This window comes from Anas platyrhynchos, chromosome 5 (genome assembly GCF_047663525.1).
Source record: "Anas platyrhynchos isolate ZD024472 breed Pekin duck chromosome 5, IASCAAS_PekinDuck_T2T, whole genome shotgun sequence".
Taxonomy (NCBI): domain Eukaryota; kingdom Metazoa; phylum Chordata; class Aves; order Anseriformes; family Anatidae; genus Anas; species Anas platyrhynchos.
The window spans coordinates 29,874,649-29,893,848 of NC_092591.1; the positions used below are offsets into that span (position 1 = coordinate 29,874,649).

General features: G+C 54.7%; 1 protein-coding gene across 3 annotated transcripts in view; it reads left to right on the forward strand.

The window, feature by feature from the left end:
* The window catches only part of KDM2A (lysine demethylase 2A), a 38,722-nt gene that overhangs the window by 11,808 nt on the left and 7,714 nt on the right, over positions 1-19,200 (forward strand). For all 3 annotated transcript variants that reach the window (XM_038180646.2, XM_072038568.1, XM_072038567.1), the window contains exons 4-14: positions 1,845-1,983; positions 3,190-3,268; positions 4,227-4,273; positions 4,652-4,830; positions 5,511-5,617; positions 6,190-6,283; positions 7,439-7,592; positions 9,482-9,597; positions 10,710-10,836; positions 11,895-12,310; positions 19,059-19,142. In XM_038180646.2, the coding sequence (XP_038036574.1) occupies positions 1,845-1,983; positions 3,190-3,268; positions 4,227-4,273; positions 4,652-4,830; positions 5,511-5,617; positions 6,190-6,283; positions 7,439-7,592; positions 9,482-9,597; positions 10,710-10,836; positions 11,895-12,310; positions 19,059-19,142 (1,542 nt within the window). The remainder of the gene's footprint in view (positions 1-1,844; positions 1,984-3,189; positions 3,269-4,226; positions 4,274-4,651; positions 4,831-5,510; positions 5,618-6,189; positions 6,284-7,438; positions 7,593-9,481; positions 9,598-10,709; positions 10,837-11,894; positions 12,311-19,058; positions 19,143-19,200) is intronic.

Sequence of the window (19,200 nt, forward strand, 5' to 3'; positions counted from 1 at the left end):
ATCCTGTTCTGCACACTGTGCACATCAGGAATCCAGACGCTTCCCTGCCCACGGGAGCAAGCGAAGCTGAATCTGGCTGAGTGTGGAGGGGGCTTTGCAGCTGATGCTGTGCTGGTGACAACTTGAGCCCTAGACAGTCCCCCTCCTTCCATGTTCTGCAGCCCCGACTTCCCCGTTGTGAAGGGAACCCGGCTCAAGGTGCTTGCACCTCTGTGTTGTGGCTGTGTCCTGTTCATGCTGTGAACACAAAGCCTTTACAGTTCTGGTCACTTGTTCCCTGGTTGAGTGAGTCCTGGGTGAGGAGTAAGGTCCCCGGACAGGTAGGACCTTGCTCCTCACCCAGGACCTTGCAAGGACAGGCCCTTGGAGAACTTTGTTTCGGAGTACTTAGGGCTCTTTCTGAAGTGCCCCTATGTGTGCCCCATTCAGGAGCAGCCTCTTGTTCGTGCCCCTGTTGTGTTCAGGTTTCTGTGGGGGTTTTTGGAAAGTTGAGGAAAGTTAACGAGGTGTTAACAGCAGGGAGAGGTAAGCTGCTCTGCCCTAATGGGCTGGAAGCAACTTGTGAATTGATCAGCGTCCTACAAATTGTGAAGTGGAATTTATTATAAGAAGGGGGAGAAATCTCTGTATTCCTGCACTGGGTGATTGGGTGCTGGGGTCGGAGGCAGCTGCTCCCAGGCAGGAAGGGGAGCCGTCTGCCTCTGGGAGGCTCCAAAGGATGGCAGGAGCTCTGGAATGCGCTCGTTCCACGTGGAGCAGGCACCGGTGCCAACGACTGTCCCCATTGCAGAGGGGTCCCTGGGCTGGGGGGCTGCTGGGGACACGGCCCCCCCAGCGTGGCTGTGCCTCAGCAGCCGCCAGGCGTGAGGGCAGCTGCGCTGTCGCCTCCCGCCCCGTTCCATCCCCATCCCCGTCTGGCTGCTGGCAGAACAACTGATGGGATTGCTCTGTCGCGGGAGCATCCCTAATTGGGGGAAGCCAGCTTGGCTAATTCAGACCGGGTTGACTGCTGTCTGAGGGGAATTAGGGAGCATTCCCACGAATGGCTCTGCCAGAACACGGTCAGTCTCCGGAGGGGTGGCTAACAGCTGGGGACAGTAATTTCTTCCAGATCCAGCTATCGTAGAGGAAGACGTCTGTCAGGAATCCCAGTACAGGCATACTTATCAGACCCTCTAAGAAGAGGGTTACTCCCCCCACCTGCTCCACCTCTCACGAGGGAATAAATCAAACTGCTGTGCACAAGCATAGCCAAACTCGAGAATTGTCTGCAGCGTGAGCCCCTTCCTTTATTACTTGGCATTCTAGCAGAGATTTAAATTGACAAATGCCTTTACCTCCAGTGAAGAAAAATACTGGCATACCTGCTTAAAAAAAATATAAAAGGGGGAGAGTGGTTCTTTTTCCTTTGCCACAGTTAGACTAGCTCTCTCCCCTCTTCCCCTGTCTGTGTTAGCATTTAGGAGTGGATTACCTGCCTGCCACATGGCCCAACATGTGCAAGTCTGTTGATTATAGGAGGAGCAGATCTGCTGTTTTAGTGGTGTGTTTGGGATCCCAGACACGCACTGCCTGAATAGATCTATGTGTCTGCTGAAAACTGATACCAACGCTGCTTGCTGAGCTAGAGAGCTTGGGAATAAGACAACACAGTGGCGTGGTGTCTCCTCTCTGGGAGCAGAAGCGCGTACACTTCCCAGAGACTGCCTGCTGCAGGGCGAGGGTCCCCAGGCTCCTGCCTGAGCTGCATGGGGTTGATGTGAGTTTCTGGGACAGCTGGGGGAGGAAGCAAGCTGGTCGCTCCTGGTCCATAGCTCATATTTTCTGGTCTGGTCTCTCCTCAGCGTGGCACGATGAGGCGGCGTTACGAGGATGACGGCATCTCTGATGATGAAATTGAAGGGAAGAGGACATTCGACCTCGAGGAAAAGCTTTCCACCAACAAGTTTAACTCCACCTTCGTCGTCTTCATGGAAGGCAAAGGTTTGTGTTGGGGCCGCAGCGTGTGCTACTGCTGTCTGTAACCAGACAGCTGTTGTGGTTAGTCACTTCTCCAGAGAGACATGGCGTGTGAGATGACCTTTCCCCGAGCCTTCAGGAGAAAGCTAGCAGGGATCACAGTTGGATGTACTCTTTGCCTCTGACTACACCCAGAGTCTTCCTGTCTGCCAACTTGAAGGGCGGTTACAAGGCAATCGTGATAATGAAATCCCTTCCCACTGTCCTGTGTTTTGCTGCCTTTTCCTTTCTACTCTTCACTAAAACTGTGGAAACTGGCTGCTGTTCACACGAGTTCTGTGCTTTCCTCTGCTGTGAACTGCTTTACTTGCATAACCCAAGTGGAGCAGAGGAGGCGGTAACATTTATGCCTGCTTCTCTGCAAGTCCTGCAGTGGTCCCCAAGAAGCTTGAAGGCAATGTGGAGCATGTTGGTGAAGGTTTGGCTCAAGCCTGCTAAGCCCTTGAGCCAGGAAAGCTGGTAACAGGGAGTGTGCATGGGAAATGGCACGGAAGCTGCTCAGTCTGGAGAGCAGGGGGCTGTTCTGCAGTGCTGCGGGCTTGCTGGGACACATGGCAGCCAGGAGCGAGGGGTTTTGCCTGGGTCAGCACCTGTAATTGCAGCCACGTGTCTGCTAGATGCTTAACTCAAAGAGCGTGTGGGATCTCCCCGCTTTCTTTTCACCATCCACATGGCTCAGTGGGATGCCTTTTCATCGTGTAACCAGTGCAAGCCCTCATGAGGATTTACCATGAGAGTGAGCTCTTGCTCTGCTGTGAGCTTCTTGGGGAAGTGAGGACCAGAAAACCATGCTGTTCCCCTGCCTGGCCCAGCCTGTTGGAGCAAGCTCTCCTCCTCCCCCTCCAGGGGGGGCCCCGTCTAAGGTCTGTCAGCAGCAAACACCATGCTGCTTACAGAACTGCTGCAGACGAGTTCCAGGATCTCTGCAGGAGCGTGGAAATGACAAGGGACAGGCCTCTCTCACTGGCTAGCTGTGCCACAGAGATGTGAGGAGGTTTTCAGATCTCAACTGGACAGGGCCCTGAACAGTCTGAGCCAAGTCTGAAGTTAGTTTGCTGGGAGCAGAGTTGGACAAGAGATCACCAGAGATCCTGCCTAAACTCATGTTGTCTGTAATGCTCTGTGGGAGTCTCTGCTAACATCTTCCCTCTTTTTTTCTCCCCACACCAGACTTCACAGTTGAATACATCCAGCGGGGTGGCCTGAGAGACCCTCTCATCTTCAGGAGCTCTGATGGCTTGGGGATAAAGTAAGTGTCAGGGTAAAGAGTGATGTGTGGGTGACTCCAGCCTGACTTCTTGCCTGTCTCCGTGTTTTTGGGGATCTGATCCTGGTAGCTGGATCTGTGCTCTGCCAAGTCGATGTGACCGCGTCCTGTCCACATTGTTGTGGAGTGAGCAGAGGAAAGCATCTTCCAGCTCACATATCTTATTCTTGCTAGTCTGTTTGGGCTTAAAACGAGAGGACAGAATTGGCTGTAGGTGATCACAGTTCAAGTGAACGCCTGGCAGGTCCTATTACTGCTCTGATGCAATATCTAGCTTTGTTTTTTTGCCTAATAATATAGGCAAATATTACCAGACAGTCCAGCCAGTATTAGCAGCATTACTGTTAACCTCATTGACTGGCTATGAGAGGACGGGCAGTGCAGGATGTACTGTAATCTGCTGAATTAGCAAATTGTGCCAGACTCAGACTTGGGAGGGTATGTGTTTAGTACCGAGGACTCCAGTGTGGGTGAAACTGGATTCTCTTGAGCTTTTGGTTATGTTTATGGTTCTAGAACAGCTTGAACAGATGCCTGCCCTTCCTGTTTGTGACAGCCATGTTTGTGCGGATAAGTTAGAATGGTTACGTTGTGTCAGTGAAATATACTGTTTCTCCTGATTTAGCTATGTCCTTTACCCTTAAAGCCTTTAAAATGAGAGCTAGGATTTCTTAGCTCAAGGCCTGCTTGCTCATTTACCAGCAGTCACTGTACTCTGGAGATGTTATATCCAATTCCCAAATCGCTCCTGCTTCCCTAGCCAGAAGCTGGGCCCAGTGCTTCAGTCCAGACTTGTGCCCCCAGAGATATAGATGCATGATCCTTTACCCATGTCTTCACCTACACCCAAGAGGCAGCGCACCAATGTGGGGTTACAGCTGGGAGTGGTCTGCAACCAGAAGCACTTCATGATTTTTTTAGCAAGGTGTTTGTCCTGCAGGATGCCAGATCCGGACTTCAGCGTGAATGATGTGCGGCTGTGCGTCGGTAAGTGTCTCCTGTTGTTCGGGGACCACCACAGTGTGCCTGAGTTGCGCCCTGGGCAGACAGGGAGAAGTTGGGAGTCACTGGGTGTATCAAAGCTAGAAGTCAGGTTTTGTGGCTCCCCCAGCATGCAGCTGGTTGAACATGAGCTGTCCTTTGCCAGTGGATCACAGCTCTTACCTGCTTGAGGAGTCTAGTTTGACCTGAAGCAGTTTCTGTTTCGATGTAGGAATGGAAGAAGATGAAGTTATGGGAGAGGCCAAGACGTCACACGTGTGTGGGTGGGTTCTCTGAGGAAGGACCCGTGTCTCCTAGAGCGTCTCTTCTGGGTGGCCTGTTGTGCACAGAGCTGGTTCCAGTGACATCTGTCTGTTCTGGCAGGGAGCCGACGGATGGTGGATGTCATGGATGTGAACACGCAGAGGGACATCGAGATGTCTATGGCGCAGTGGGCACGCTACTACGAAACACCTGAGGCCGAGCGGGAGAAACTTTACAACGTCATCAGCCTGGAGTTCAGCCACACCAAACTGGAGAACCTGGTGCAGAGACCTGCTACGGTCAGTACGGCTCTTCCTCCTGCAGGGATGTCCCTTCCCTTGTGCTTGTGGTTCTCTGCAGTCAAGGCGCTGCCTGATGCTTGAGTGCAGCAGGAGAGGGGCTGCTGATAGCACGTATGGGCTCAGCCAGGGATGCCCCTGCCGCACTCTGGAAGCTGCTGGAGCTGGTTCTGTGTTTGACTAGGATCCAGCAGCTGCATCTGATCTCTGCAGGCTCTGTCTCCTGAAACTTAGCGAGCTGAAGCCCACCTTGGCAGATGCTGCCCAGCATGTCTTTTGTGTAAGACCAGTGCATAGCATTTCCTGGCTAACCCCCAAGTAGAAGTGCAGCATCCTGGTACCATGCTTGGGGTCTTGCTGCAATGTTCACTGCCTGTGTGAATTCAGAGGCTCACCAGAGTCAGAACAGCTGGTCCCAAATGCTCTATGTACAGCATTGCAGCAGTGGAACAGGGAAGGTTGCTGGGGTGTGCGGGAGCTAAAATGGGAGTATCATGGCCATTCAGGTAGCACCAGGCCCTCCTTCCCTTCGTTGGTCCTGTAGTTTGTTGGGGGCCTGCTCTGAAGTGGGTTTTCTGGCAATCTGTGCACAGCAGTGCAATGGTTTAGGCATGTCCGTTGCAGGGGTACTGTGACCCGTTTTTTTAACTCTACTCATGTCTCCCACCTTTCTGCCACAGGTGGATTTGATTGACTGGGTTGATAACATGTGGCCCAGACACCTGAAGGAGAGTCAGACGGAGTCCACAAACGCTATCCTGGAGATGCAGTATCCGAAGGTGCAAAAGTAAGTGACTTGCTCTTCCTGCCTGCTGCCACTGACACAGCTCAGGATCTCTTGCAAGAAAACAGCCCAAGGGAGAAGCAGTTTGTTCCAAGAGGAAGCGGGAGAAATGTTCCCCCTGTTTATTTCAGTGGGTGACATCTGCAATTAGTTATTTAAGCCCTTGCCAAATGCTGTGCAGAAGGGCAGTCGTGTCACCTCCAGGAGCTTTCTGCACTTTGGGGAAATTGTTGGTGCTCACCACCTTGATGCATCTGGAGCTGTTGGAGCTGCTAGGTGTTGCCCGTCCGGCCTGTAGGCCAGACCCGTGCCTTGGGGGTTTCTAGAGCAGTAGGGTATATGGGTACGGAAGCTCTCTTCTTGTCTGGACTAGATCTTTTTGAGGGGATTTGATAGAAATGTCAAGTGAGCTCTCCTGCAATCCATCACCTCCCTGCACCTGAAGTACTTAGCACTGCAGTGATTAGTTGCTGGCACTGCACTGAGCTATTGGCCCGGGTTTAGGCAGTCCATTCACTTCGAATACAATGGGTCACCTCCCACTTACACCTTATTATTGTCTTGCTTTCCATCAGGTACTGTCTGATGAGTGTCAAGGGCTGCTACACAGATTTCCACGTGGACTTCGGAGGTACTTCTGTGTGGTACCATATCCACCGAGGGGGAAAGGTACAGACTTCATCTGTGTGCAGCGTTTGCTCCGTGATGGGTGACTTCCAGTTAGAATTGTTCAGGGACTTCTCTGCATGGGCGTTCCTCACCCAGTTACGTGTTGTCAGAAACCAGATCTGTGGCAGTTCAGTGCGGTAACACCGAAGGGACTGGCTAGCTTAGCACAAATCAGTCACTTGCTAGCACTTCAGTTGCCCTAGAGAGCACAATCACGTTCAGAGAATGAAATGTAACCAACATCAAGTCCTTGCTGGGAGAACATCCCTTCTAATTGCTGTTGTGTGGATGTGCCCATTATTACAGATTTCGTCTAGGCTTTGGCATTGCCACTGCAATAGCGTGGAGAAGTGTGTATTTAAGAAGCTTGTATTTCTGAGAAAGGGCCTCGGACAGCCACTGTGGTAGGGAGCCCTTTTGCTTTTAACTGCTGAGAAGGAACTGTCCAGCTGTCCCTCTGCAGTCAGTGAGGACAGATTTCTAGGATGAAACTCGGACTACAAGGACAACTCCTGGGCAATTATTGCATCCCATCTTTCTCCACTGACTTAGTCTAGGTTCAGGGAAGGCAACAGGCTCTGCCCTACTTACATAATCTGGGTTTTTCACCCACATCTTGCAAAGGAGATGCAAGGCTCCCCAGTGATTCTGATAGTTTGTGGCTTCAGTGATTTTCCTCAAAAGATGGGCTAACAGTCTTTGAAGAGCCTATTTGGTGGATGGATATCTACTTCTCCACCTGTACAGCGTGGAGACAGACAAATGCAAATCTCTAGTTCAGTTGTCTCTGAATAACATGGTAGCATTCAGAAAGGTGCAGGTAACCATATCATTTGTTTCCAAGTACTCTGGTGTCTTCAGTGGGTTTTGCATCTACCAACACTGTCTTTGTAAATAACACCTTACAGGACATCCCAGGCTCAGTCTAGATGTGATGCCTGGTGCATCAGGTTGGGAAGGCCCTTGTTCAGTGGCTTGTCCTCTCAGATGGGACAGCAGTTAGGTCAGTTGATGCGGGATTTCTGCAGGTTTGCATCGTCTGGGGGTGGGGAGAGGAAGGTGTTCAGATATCTGGAGAGGGAGCAGGACAGATGAGGAAGAAGTAGGGGATGGTCAGTGCAGTGACTTACATATATGTATTTTCTTTGCTTGCAGATATTCTGGCTGATCCCTCCTACACCCCAGAACCTGGAGCTCTATGAAAACTGGCTTCTCTCAGGGAAGCAGGGTGACATTTTTCTTGGGGACAGAGTGTCAGAGTGCCAGCGCATCGAGCTCAAGCAGGGCTACACATTTGTCATCCCCTCAGGTACAGTAGGGTGGGCAGTTGCATCCTGGCTTTTGCCAGGGCTGTGGCAAGAGGCTGAAACTCCTGGGACATGAGCAGAATCAGAACAGGCAGAATTTAGCTTTCTCCTTCATGAGTAACAGAGAGGGAGATGTTATGTGGCTCTGTCCACTTATTTGTTGGCTCCTGAACCATGGTTGACACAGCACTGTGGATTCCACTCAAGTGACCAGAAAACTCCATCTGGCTCACATCATGCTTGATGAATTACTAAAGGAGGCTTTCTCAGGGCCCATCATGCTGACATGCAGAGCAGTGCATGTTGATGATAGAGGCTGGCCCAAACAGCACAGCTTCTCTACTTTCTGGCTCTCTTGTGAAATCTCTGCAGAGTTATTTTCAAGTTGTGAAGCAAAAAAGAAAGCCAGTGTGTGTGCTTAGGGAACAAGATGACTGCTCTGGACATGAGGAAGGATGATGGCTATCTGGGGTACTGGAGACAGGAGAAATGGAACGTGTAGAGCTAGAAGTGGATGTTGGAAAATTCTGAAACCTGATAGGGAGCTGGGAAGTTGTAATGTGGAGTGACTTTCAGGTAACAGCAGAAGGCTTGAGCAAGGAGACTTTGAGGTTGGGAGTGGGAACGCTTTCAAATCTCTGAGCTGAGGGGTCCAGGGAAAGAAGCAGAACACTGATCCTGGCTCCTTCCCTGAGAGATCCCTCCATTGTGGTCATAGTTGGCTAAAGCAAGTTAAGGGAAATCTTTAGCCTAACTTGGTTAAGCAAGCAGAATGAATTGGAGGGCATCAACAATGTCTTGTTTGCACAATTAGTGCAGTGCTGTGCTAGAAAGCAGCAAAGCAGAAGCAATGAGGTGGGTGGAACAGCAGCCTGAACTGGGTTGTTCACAAGGACCTGTGATTTGGACCTGGGATGTCTGTAAAATGTGCTTACGCTAGGGAATATTCCCTTGTAAGTAGAAGGATTATTGGACCCCTTTCAAAGCTTCTAATAAAACTGCTTCATAAAAATTTCTTCCATAAGGCTCTCTGTTGGCAAAGAATGGTGTAACCTGCTGTTTCCTGCAGCACAGGAATAAGTTGTGTTGTACACGCATGCTCCTGTAGCTTACAGCAGGACCAGGAAAAGAAAACACCAGGGATTGCACGAGTTACTCATTTGAGTCATGGTACCATGAACTTCTTTTGAATTGAGTGGCCTTGCTCTAAGGAAAGCCACGCTGGAATCTGCCAAATTTGGGCTTGTCTGAACTGCTTAGCCTTTAAAATAAGAGTTACTTTTTATTGTTCTCTGAATTGTTTAACAAACTTTGGAAAACTTTTCTCCTCGCTGCTGGTGTTCTTAGGTCTAATGGAACAAGGAAGCAACTTTGCAGAGACAACAGGGTGACAAAAATCTATGGATAGGAGGTAGATACTGACACACTACCATGGGAAGATGTGAGGCCAGGTCCACAGATGTATTTAAGTGCCTAAATACAAATCTGTCTTTAGCTCATAAGTGGGTAAAGTGAGCTGAGTATTGAGTAACTCAGCAGTGGTGCTTCAGGAGTGCACATTGTGGTAACACAGCATCAGACCTTGAAGAGCTGGGATCTAGGTGGTCCCGTCCTTGCCTCCCGCTGCCACTTGTACTTGCTGACGTGTGTGGGGTCAGTAGCTAGTCTGTGTGTTAGCAGCTACCCTAGGTGTAGGAGTAGTTTAAGGGTGTATCTTATCAGAGTAGACTTAGCTGAGTAGCATGGAAGAGGTTGTGCAGTTTGAGAGCCCTTCTCTGAAGATCACAGTTCGTAAGAGATTGCAAAGGATTTGAATTAGTAGGGACACGCTTGAGAGGCTTTGTCCTTACCTCATTGCTCAGAAGGACTCTTCAAACTCTTTCTCCCCAAGGTTGGATCCATGCTGTGTACACTCCCATGGACACGTTAGTTTTTGGAGGCAACTTCTTGCACAGCTTCAACATCCCTATGCAGCTCCGGATCTACAGCATCGAAGACCGCACACGGGTAAGGAGAGCTGAGAGGACCTGGCCTCCCGGGACGGCAGGGAGGGTGCAGCCAGGAACAGCACAGGCAGCCCACTTGTGTCTCCCCCCGTGACAAATTGCTCAAACTCCAGCTGTTCCTTCCTGCTGCCTTCAGTCTGACACTAGGAAACCTTGCAGAGAGCGTGGTGGGAATCTCCCCAGGCAAGGCAGCCAGGGAAGAAGGTGGCAGCAGCATGGTCATGGGAATGCATCCAGCAGACCTTGCCTCTTTCCTTACCCAGTTGCCTTCTGCTCCTGTTTGGCATTGATCCTAGAGCTTGATGTGGTAAAAATGACTGAAGTGAAAGGCTTCCTGAGGTCTTGAGCCAAGAACACAGCTGACAAGTGGGTGCTTTCCTTTGCTCCTTGGGGAGGCATGGGTTTTGCAGCCCTCAATGCCTGCAGAGAAGCCTCAGGATGCACCTGGGCTATGACAGACCCTTGGCCTCTCTGAAAAGGTTCAAGGTGCTGCAGCGGGCAGGAACTGTGGGTTAGCACTTGGATGCCAGGCCAATATTCAAAGGAACCAAGACGCAGGAGGATGAACTGTGTGCCTGCTCCACCCTGGGCCGTGTAGCCTCAGGAAGGTGCAAGGCAGGCAGCAGGGTCAGGGACATCTGCCTCCATGTGAATTGCCAGCACTGATGTGACAGCCCTGGTGGCCCCACTGTCTAGCAGAGCTGACAACTCCTCTTGCAATAGGCCATCCCTTTCTGTGTACGTGTACTGTCAGATGCTGTGCTGTGGCTTGGGAAGAGGGCTTGAACCTTTACCTTCAACTGAAACCTCTTGTGGCACCTGCTGTTGTCCTGTACTAGTGAGAAGGTCTGGGGGGGAAGCACAGTGAAGGGCTGCAACCCTAACAGACAAACAAAATGTTAATGGCTTGCAAGTGAGAAGTACCTGGTCTCTGCTCTCCTTCCACAAGGAGAGCTACATCCTGCTGCCAGAAGCAGGAATGGTGCTGTTACGCGTGTACGTGCATTTTCTGCCTCTCAGGAGGGGATCGGTCTGGTTCGAGGCAGCCAGAGTGGTTTCTGTGCAGCCCTGTGGAGAAGCCGGTCTGAACTGATCCCCTTCCCTCTTTTGCAGGTCCCAAACAAGTTTCGTTATCCCTTCTATTACGAGATGTGCTGGTACGTGCTGGAGCGCTATGTCTACTGTATCACCAGCCGCTCACACCTGACCAAGGACTTCCAGAAGGAATCGCTCAGCATGGGTGAGCCCCTGTTCCTTCTTCACACAGCCCTGCGGGCCCTGCCTGGCTCAGCCGTGTGTTAGGCAGGGAGGGTTATGTGGGAAGAGCAAGGGACTATCACTTCTTCAATTTCACAAGGTGGTTTCTTTGGGTATTTCCTCTCTTTTCCATGTCTGCTCTGCAGAACAATCAGAGGGCGTTGCAGACTCGACGAAGGTTGTGTGGTTTTTTGTTGCTTTTTTTCTTTTGAGCAAGAAGTCAAAACTAGCCAGATAGCTGCTTCCTCCTTTGCCCTTGCAACAGGTTCCTTTCAGCTGCAAAACCAGCACACAAGTTCCTGGCCTTGGCGGTACACACAAAGCCTTTAACAGAAGAGAGGGAGGACAGCAGCAGTAACCATGGTTTGCCGCAGGGCTTTAAGGCTTTCTTGCTGATCAGGGCCTTCCTGCATGCAGAGTTTGGAGAGCTATGTCAAGGGGGTCTCTCGCAAAAGGATTATTTGGCTTTATAGCCAATGCAGACAGGGGCCATGCAGTGGTTCAAGAAATGATTTGTTACAGAGACCCTTCAGAGTGGGAGAGAGCTGGATTGCCTCCACCTGAGGGCTGTAAATACCCGCTCCTGGGCACATCTCACAGCTAGAGCCCTTTGGCAATGTGGAGAAATCGCTCCCAGCTCCTGTCAGTGTTAGGGGAGGCTTCTTTATTATGCACAACCAGGCTCACAGACCTCATGGCCATCCAGCAAGTCCATGTCCTCTGTTTCCCATCATGAAGGCAGGACTGAGGTCTCAAGTCACTCCCAGGACCAGATGGCTGGAGATCCCTAAGCAAATCCAGCCAAATACAGCTCTAATGTCATCTTCCTGAGGCTTCCCGTGCCTGGCTTTTGACAACACACGCTGGGAATGTGCAAGGGATTTAGCTATCCTTTACTAGCAGCTGTGTGCCCCATTCTTTCTCTGTCATGTCCCGTGTGTGTCTGTTGTTCTAGTGACTGGGGGTATTCCTCTAGAAACGAAATGTCTCCTGCGACTGAATGACCGGCTGCTGTGCTCTTTTGTCACTCTTTCACGGCAGATATGGAGCTGAGCTCCTCAGACTCAGTGAACATGGAGGAGGAGGAGGAGGAAGAGGAGGATGCAGCAGGAAAGGAACCCAGGCGACCAGTCACAAGGCGGTCTGTTCTCACCAGCCCCGTAGCCAATGGTGCCAATGTAGACTACGATGAACTGGGCAGGAGCTGTCGGAGCAGCCTGACAGGTCTGAAGAAGAGCCCATCCATGGACTCTTCCGACTCCAGCCGGGGCTCCCAAAATGGCCAGGCCTGGGACCCCCACGGCGGCAGCCCGCGCAAGAACAGGAGGGTGCACCTGACACAGTTCGAGCTGGAGGGGCTGCGCTGCCTGGTGGACAAACTCGAGTCGCTCCCCCTGCACAAGAAGTGTGTTCCCACTGGCATCGAAGATGAGGACGCCCTCATCGCTGATGTCAAGGTATGTAGGCGTGAGGAAGCCACAAGCGCTGCCGTTCCTCGGGACTGCCAGGGTGTCCCCGCTTCCTGGTGGCATCAGAGGTGGAAAGGTGACCTTGGACTTACCCCAGTGCTGGCATAGGGGTTGATGTGTCCACAGGCTCACAGACCTCTTCCTCCACTACCTGAGGCTAATGTCACAACAGCTGATGCTGAGGGACAGCCCTAGCTTGGATTTCGTGTTGGGATTAGCAGGAGCAGTAACTGCTCTTGGCCGACATGGCCGAGAGTCTTCTGGGCGCTGCCTGTGTCCCTTACAGGTGTTAGTGCTTGTTTAGTGTGACTTGTTTCCAGGTCTGGCTCAAGCCTCCTTAGGCTGCTGGACACTGAGCCCTTTCCTTGCCCCAGGTGGATTTGGCCTTGTTTCTTAGGGTGTTTTGCTGGGTATGATCTTGGGTTCCATGAGAACCTTTGCCCTGCTCTACAACCTGTGCTGACTCCACGAATCCCAGAATATTCCATGTTGGAGGGGACCCACAAGGATCATAGAGTCCAGCTCCTTGGTGTTTTAGCCCTTTCAGCACTGAAGTGGGAATTTCAGCCTCGCTCTACTTCAGAAATCCATTTTGGGTATGCAAGTCCATGGGGCCAGATGGGATCCTCCTGAGGGTTCTGAGGGAGCTAATGGAATTGCTCGTCAAGCCGCTTTCTGTCACTTATCAGCAGTTCTGGCTATCCAGGGTGGCCCCAGTTGACTGGCAACTAGCAAATGTGATACCCACCTACAAGAAGGGCTGGAGGGAGGGTCTGGGCAACTGCAGGCCTGTCAGTCTGACCTCTCGTGCTGGGGAAGCTCATGGAGCAGCTTAGCTTGAGTACAATCACATAACGCTTACAGGACACCCAGGTGATCAGGCCCAGTCAGCATGGGGTTATCAAAGGCAGGTCCTGCTTCACCAACCCAATCTCCTACCACAAGGTGACGTGCTCAGTAGATGAGGGAAAGGCTGTGGATGTGGTCTACCTAGACTTCAGAAAGGTTTTGACACCGTTTCTGAAGCATTTTCCTGAAGAACCTGGCTGCTCAAGGCCTAGACGGGAGTACGCTTCATTGGGTTTAAAACTGGCCGGGTGGCCAGGCCCAGAGAGACGTGGCTCAGTGCTGGGTCCAGTTCTCTGTAATATTTTCCCCAACGATCAGACAAGGGGATTGCGTGCACCCTCAACAAGCTGGCTGAGGACACCAAGGTGGGCAGGAGTGTTGATGTGCCTAGGGGCAGGAAGGCTCTGCAGAGGGACCTGCACAGGCTGGAGCGATGGGCCGAGGCCAACTGGATGAGGTTCAAGAAGGCCAAGTGCCGCGTCCTGCACGTGGGGCACAACAACCCCGTGCAAGGCTGCAGGCTGGGGGCAGAGTGGCTGGAAAGCTGCCCGGAGGGAAGGGAGCTGGGGGGATTGGTCGGCTGAACAGGAGCTAGCGGTGTGCTCAGGTGGCCAAGAGGGCCAACAGAGTCCGGGCTAGTGTCAGAAGTGGTGTGGCCAGCAGGGTGAGGGAAGTGATGGTCCCCCTGTACTCAGCCCTGGTGAGGCCACACCGTGAGTACTGCTGGGCCCCCAACGTAAGAAGGACATGGATGTATTAGAACGAGTCCAGAGGAAGGCCCCACCCCTGGAAGTGGTTAAGGCCAGGCTGGATGGGGCTTTGAGCATCCTGGTGTAGTGAGAGGTGTCCCTGCCCATGGCGGGGGGTTGGAATCAGATGAAGGAATCTGTAAGGTCCTTTCCAATTTCCAGCGTACGCTGTTCTGTGATCGTGATTTTAGTCCCTCAAACCATGGTTACTTCCTGTTCCCTGCCTTGCTAATGGGGATCTGTTCCTCTGGCTGCCTGTACTGACAGCCATGGCGGTACCCTGGTCTGTGCTGTTGTTTCTTTTTCCAGTCTACAGACTTTGAGGGGCATTTGGTGAAACTGATGCTGTGCTGGGAGCAGCAGGGTGCAGCTCAGGGCCCTGGCGCCTGAGCCTTGCAGGCACCACTGGTGCCTTGATGCAGCAGCAAGCATGGGTGCTGTTAGGGGGCTGCAGCTCTATTCTCACGTGGCTTTTTCAATCATGCTGTGCCGTGGCCTTGGGAGCACGCAGTGTGTTTCACCCTTGGACCCAGCAAGGGGAACTGGTGTGTTGCGCCGTGTGTCTGAGGCAGAGCCTTTGAGGTTGTCAGAGCTGAGCTGGGTTTGGGACTTGTGCAGAGGACGCTTCCCTGAGACCCACGGGCCCCATGCTCAGTTGGCAGGTGAGCTGGGGGTGGAAGTCACTGCAGAGCTGCTCAGGCTCCCCTGAAGGCCTTGCTCCCTAATGCCAGCTGTCCTGTGGGTTCAAAAGCACGCTGAGGTGCAAGGGCTGGTCCCTCGGGACTGACAGCATCACAGGTCAAACCTGTTACAGGGTGCCCACATGGCACAGAAATCCTTAGTCATCAGCTGTTTGGGTTGTGTTTCTCATGCAGATTCATGTACAACTTCCTCCTCTGACAACCTCAGTGCTCTCATGCGGTACCTGGGCAGTGTGTGAGCTCAGCCCTTCCTGCCAAGGTGCCTGGCGGGTCTCCTTCTGGTGCTCCTGCCCTCCTGTGCCACCCACACTGCCATGGTGCAGGTGGGATCCCTCATACTGCACCCTGGGCCTGGGTCTCTTCTGGTCTGGAGCTTGTCTGAATTCCTCTGCTGTGTCTCTTTATGTGCTGCTAGAGAGCTAGAGCCTAATCCGGTTTGAGTGGCTTAACTTGGAAACGGTCAGCAGCACCTCCCTGCATCCCCAGCATCTGAGCCTGCCTCTGGGGCCGTCGTTCAGTAGCAGGTACTTGTACCCTTACGTTCCCAGCAGAATTGATGGAGGGGAGCACAGAACCAGGGTGATTTTGGCACTTGCCAACTTTGCTGCCATCACTGGGTAGCTGCCTCCCAGTTAAGGAGATGTGTTGTGGACAGCTCCCGTGGCTCTTGGAGTACCTGGAGGTGGCACAAGGAACGTGGCTGCTCTGAGGCTAGGACAAAGCTGGAATCTCTCACCTGAAAGAGCAGGTTGAGGCTGCTGAGAGCATCAGGCTGCAAGCTCTGGGCTTTTGCCACTGCCTCTTGTGCGATGACTGTGAGTTCAGGACGCCTGTGTGCTGGGCCACGTGAAGAACTGTGCTTCTGCATCCTGCCGTGAGCTGAGCCTGGAGCTGCAGCATAGTGGGACCTGATGCTGCATGTGACAAAGGTATGCTTCCAGCCAGAGGAACTGTCCATCCACTGAAACCTACCCCAGCTGAGGCTGCATCAGGCACTGCGAGTAGGAAGAAAAGCAGCATGTTGCCACCTCTACCTCCGCCATAACCTCCTAGCTTTGCCTGCCACATCTTTTGGACTGCTCCTGGTAACACCAAGTCACTGCCTTCTGCTCTACCGTGGCTTAAATGCGAGGGCCTGCAGAAATCAGTGACTTCTAGCACTGCCTCAGGAGATCTGCTTTTGGGGATTGAAGTTGACACACAATCACCTTCTAGCACCGAGCCTTGCTGAAAAATCTCCTTGAGTTTGGTGATGTCTCTGTTGATGGCCTGGACTGGAGTCACTGGATCATTGTCAAAGAGGGGATGTGTGAGAAGCCTTACTACCTTTTGGGCTGCTTCAGTCCGTTGCTCCTGACCCAGTTTGGGGTGTGCTGCTTTCCCTCACTTAGATTTCAGGGGAGCAGGCTCCTTCTGCAGCTCAGCTGTTTCTGGAGTGGCTGGACTTGCTGCTGGCTGGCTGCGGGCAGGTTGAGTCCCTGCCTGAGCTCTTACCTTGCTGCAGTGCTGCCAAGCCCCGTAGCCTCAGGAACAGTCACAAACTGGCTGCATTTGGGTTCTGCCTGGCAGCACTGGAGCACCAGGCATTACAAAAATAAGTCTATCTCCCAAAACTGAGGATCCTGTCTCCAGAATCTCTCCTTACAGCCTCTGGTCTGGCTTCCCACATACCTGGCTCTGTCGCACAAAGTCTTTTGGTATCAGAGATGACATCTCGCTCTTCTGCCAGGTCTGTTCCTCCCATGGGTCATGTCTGTTCCCAAGACAGTTTGTTTTTCCATCTGCTTTTGTCAAAGAGAAGTAGTGAACATGGCAGCATGCTGAAACAAGGAGGATGTAAAAGTGCTGATGAGCAACCTTGGGAGGGGTGCGTGGTCTCGGGGCACTCCATGAGGAGTGTCTGCCCCATCCCTGCTTCATGCAGGTGCTGGGAGGCTGAGAGGACTCGGTGAGGAGCAGGGGCTGCTACCACCAGGGCTGGACGGTGGAGGGTTGGGGTGGCTGGTGAGCTGTGGTGGGAAGGCAGTGCTGGCACCGCTCCTGCCTGCAGGTGAGATGAGATGAAAGCACAGCGTGAAGCATGCATGGGCTGCTTTGAAATGCATGGGTATGGCTTTCAGGGCACAGTTGGCAGTTCTCATGGAGCTAGCTGGGCCCGAGTCCCTGCTGTCCTGCCCGAGCAGAGGTGACCTCTGCGTGCCGTTCCCTGTGCTTGACTTTGGCGGTGCCCTGGGGCCCGCACCCTGCCTGGGAGCACGGCTCCGGAGGTGGAGGCAGCGCAGGCACCGGGGTTAGGTCCATGCACAACTTGTTCCTTGGGCTGTTTGGGGCCGGGATGGATGAGAGCCAGAGGCGCTTGCAGGTGACAGCGAGGTGTGGGAGCGGTGCTTTCGGGGGCTCACTTTACGTAAAAGCTTCCTCCATTTTAATCGCGGGGGGCTGGAGCGAAGCGGGGGGCTCTGCTGGGGCTGCCGAGGGGGGACCTCGCTGCACCCAGCGGGGGCTCGTCCCCCTCTAGCGGCGAGGTCAGCGGTGCCTTTGGGACTCCAGCAGCTCCCAAACTTAGCCGCTGCGCGTCGGGGGGTGGGGGGGCGCGATGCGGGCACGGCCCCCCTCTTTGGGGAGCTCTCTCCCGGGGCACCTCCAGCACGGGACGCGCAGAAGCGCCCCGGAGGAGACAAAAGAAGGGCTCCGGGGGGGGGTTGTCCACGAGCGGGGCTCCGGCTCGGCCCGGCCCAGCCCGGGGGGGGCCGCCCCGTTCCTCCGGTTGCGGTGGTGGCGGGCGGGGGGGGGCCGCGCCGCCGGGGCCCCTGCGCCAATCCGCGCGGCGCCGCCGCCGAGCCGGCCCCTCCCGGCGCTGCAGCAGAACGGCTCTGCCCTCTCGGCTCGCTCCTTCTCTCTCTCCTGCCATCTTCCCGTTGCAAAGCATTGCTGGGAACCGCATGTGGGTGACGCAGCAGCATTGTTTCGGGCTCAGGAAGCTGCCGCCGCTGCCCCAGGGCTCGGGAGGAGCACGCGGCCGGCGGGGCGGCTGCCGGAGCCGGGGAGGAGCCGGGGGGGCTCGGGGCGGGGGGCGCGGCCGCGCTCCCGGCCATGTCCCTGAGGAGCCGGGGGCCGGAGCGGGGCCGCACGCTCTGAGCCGGGCCCCGGCGGGGGCCGGGGGGAGAGGGGGGGGCGGCCCCGAAGCTCGCGGCGCAGGCACCGAAACAAAGAGGGCTCGGCAAACTTCGCCCCGGAGTCGCGGCAGCCCCAGAGGCGCAAGGTCAGGCAGCTGGCACCGCTCGCGGGCTGGGGAGGGGACGCGGGGCTCTGCGACCCGGGGATCCCCAGCTTCCCCTCGCCTCCCCCACCCACCCCCGGTGTCCCGGGCTGGTTCCTGGACTCACCTCTCCCCTCCCCGTCCCCCGGGCGTGCTGGCTGCCACCCAGCTCTCCTGGCCGGGGCGGTGCGCGGCATGGCATGGCACGGCGTGCTCGTAAGGTCCCCTCCCTGCTGCCTGCCCCCAGGGGGGTTGAGGCGACCCGCACCCGTCCTGGCTTCCATCCATCTGCAGCCCGAGGACCCTGGCACCCCTAATGAGTGACCCCCCCCCCCCTCCCCACCAGTTTGGAGCGTGCCTGAGCCCCCGCTGGGCCCCAGGCACGGGGAGACTGCGGTTCCCTGCGCACACGTGTGCGCGCGCACCCTGGGTCCCCGACCTCTCCTTCCAGCCCGTGTTCAGGGCCGGCTGGCTGGAAGGCGGAAGGTCTGCAGGCAGCGTGCTGGGGAGCTGGGGGAGGCCGCAGCTTCCTGCCACCCCCAGAGCAGGGCGGGGGACACGGTGCCGGAGCCAGCCCCAGCGTGCGGCCAGCTCCTGGGGACACCCGGCCACACGCAGCCCCGCGCAGGGATGCCGGCAGGAGGCTGCCGCTCACGTAGCCATGGTGACACCGAGTAAATAAAGCACCTTTTGCAGCGGGTGGGCTCGGTGGGGAGGGGGCTGTGGGCAGGGGGCCTGCAGAGGCAGCGCATCCAGCCACCAGTGCCACCGGGGAGCCGCTCCTGGGCTCATACCAGGCTGCAGAGGGCTGCCGGGGGCACAGCAGCTGTGGGGGGCAGCGAGGGACCCGCTCGCTTCCTCCCCCATGAATCCTGCTGGATTGCAAGAGCTTGGCGCTCTCTCCCAGCCACCACGCAGCACGGGGCCTCGGGGCTGAAATGCAGTTGATGAAAGCATTCGTGCACGTCGACTCGACAGAGCTTGTCTGTAATGTGGGGAGGGCTCGCTGCTCACGGCTGTGGGTGGAAGAGGGTTCCTTCCGTGCCGTGTTTGAAGCACGCTGGCCTTGGCATCCGGTCAGAGCCTGCCTGGCTGACAGGAGCATTGTTTTGCTCTGCTCACACCTGTCCTTTTTGTCTCTTTTTCTTTCCCCCTCCCACCCTCCCTCTCCCCATCAGCTGCTGCTAGAAGAATACGCAAACAGCGACCCCAAACTGGCACTTACAGGCGTCCCCATCGTCCAGTGGCCCAAGAGAGATAAGGTAAGAGCTGCAAGGAGGGACAGGGGTGGCTGTTGCTGGAGGGTACCATGTGCAGTTT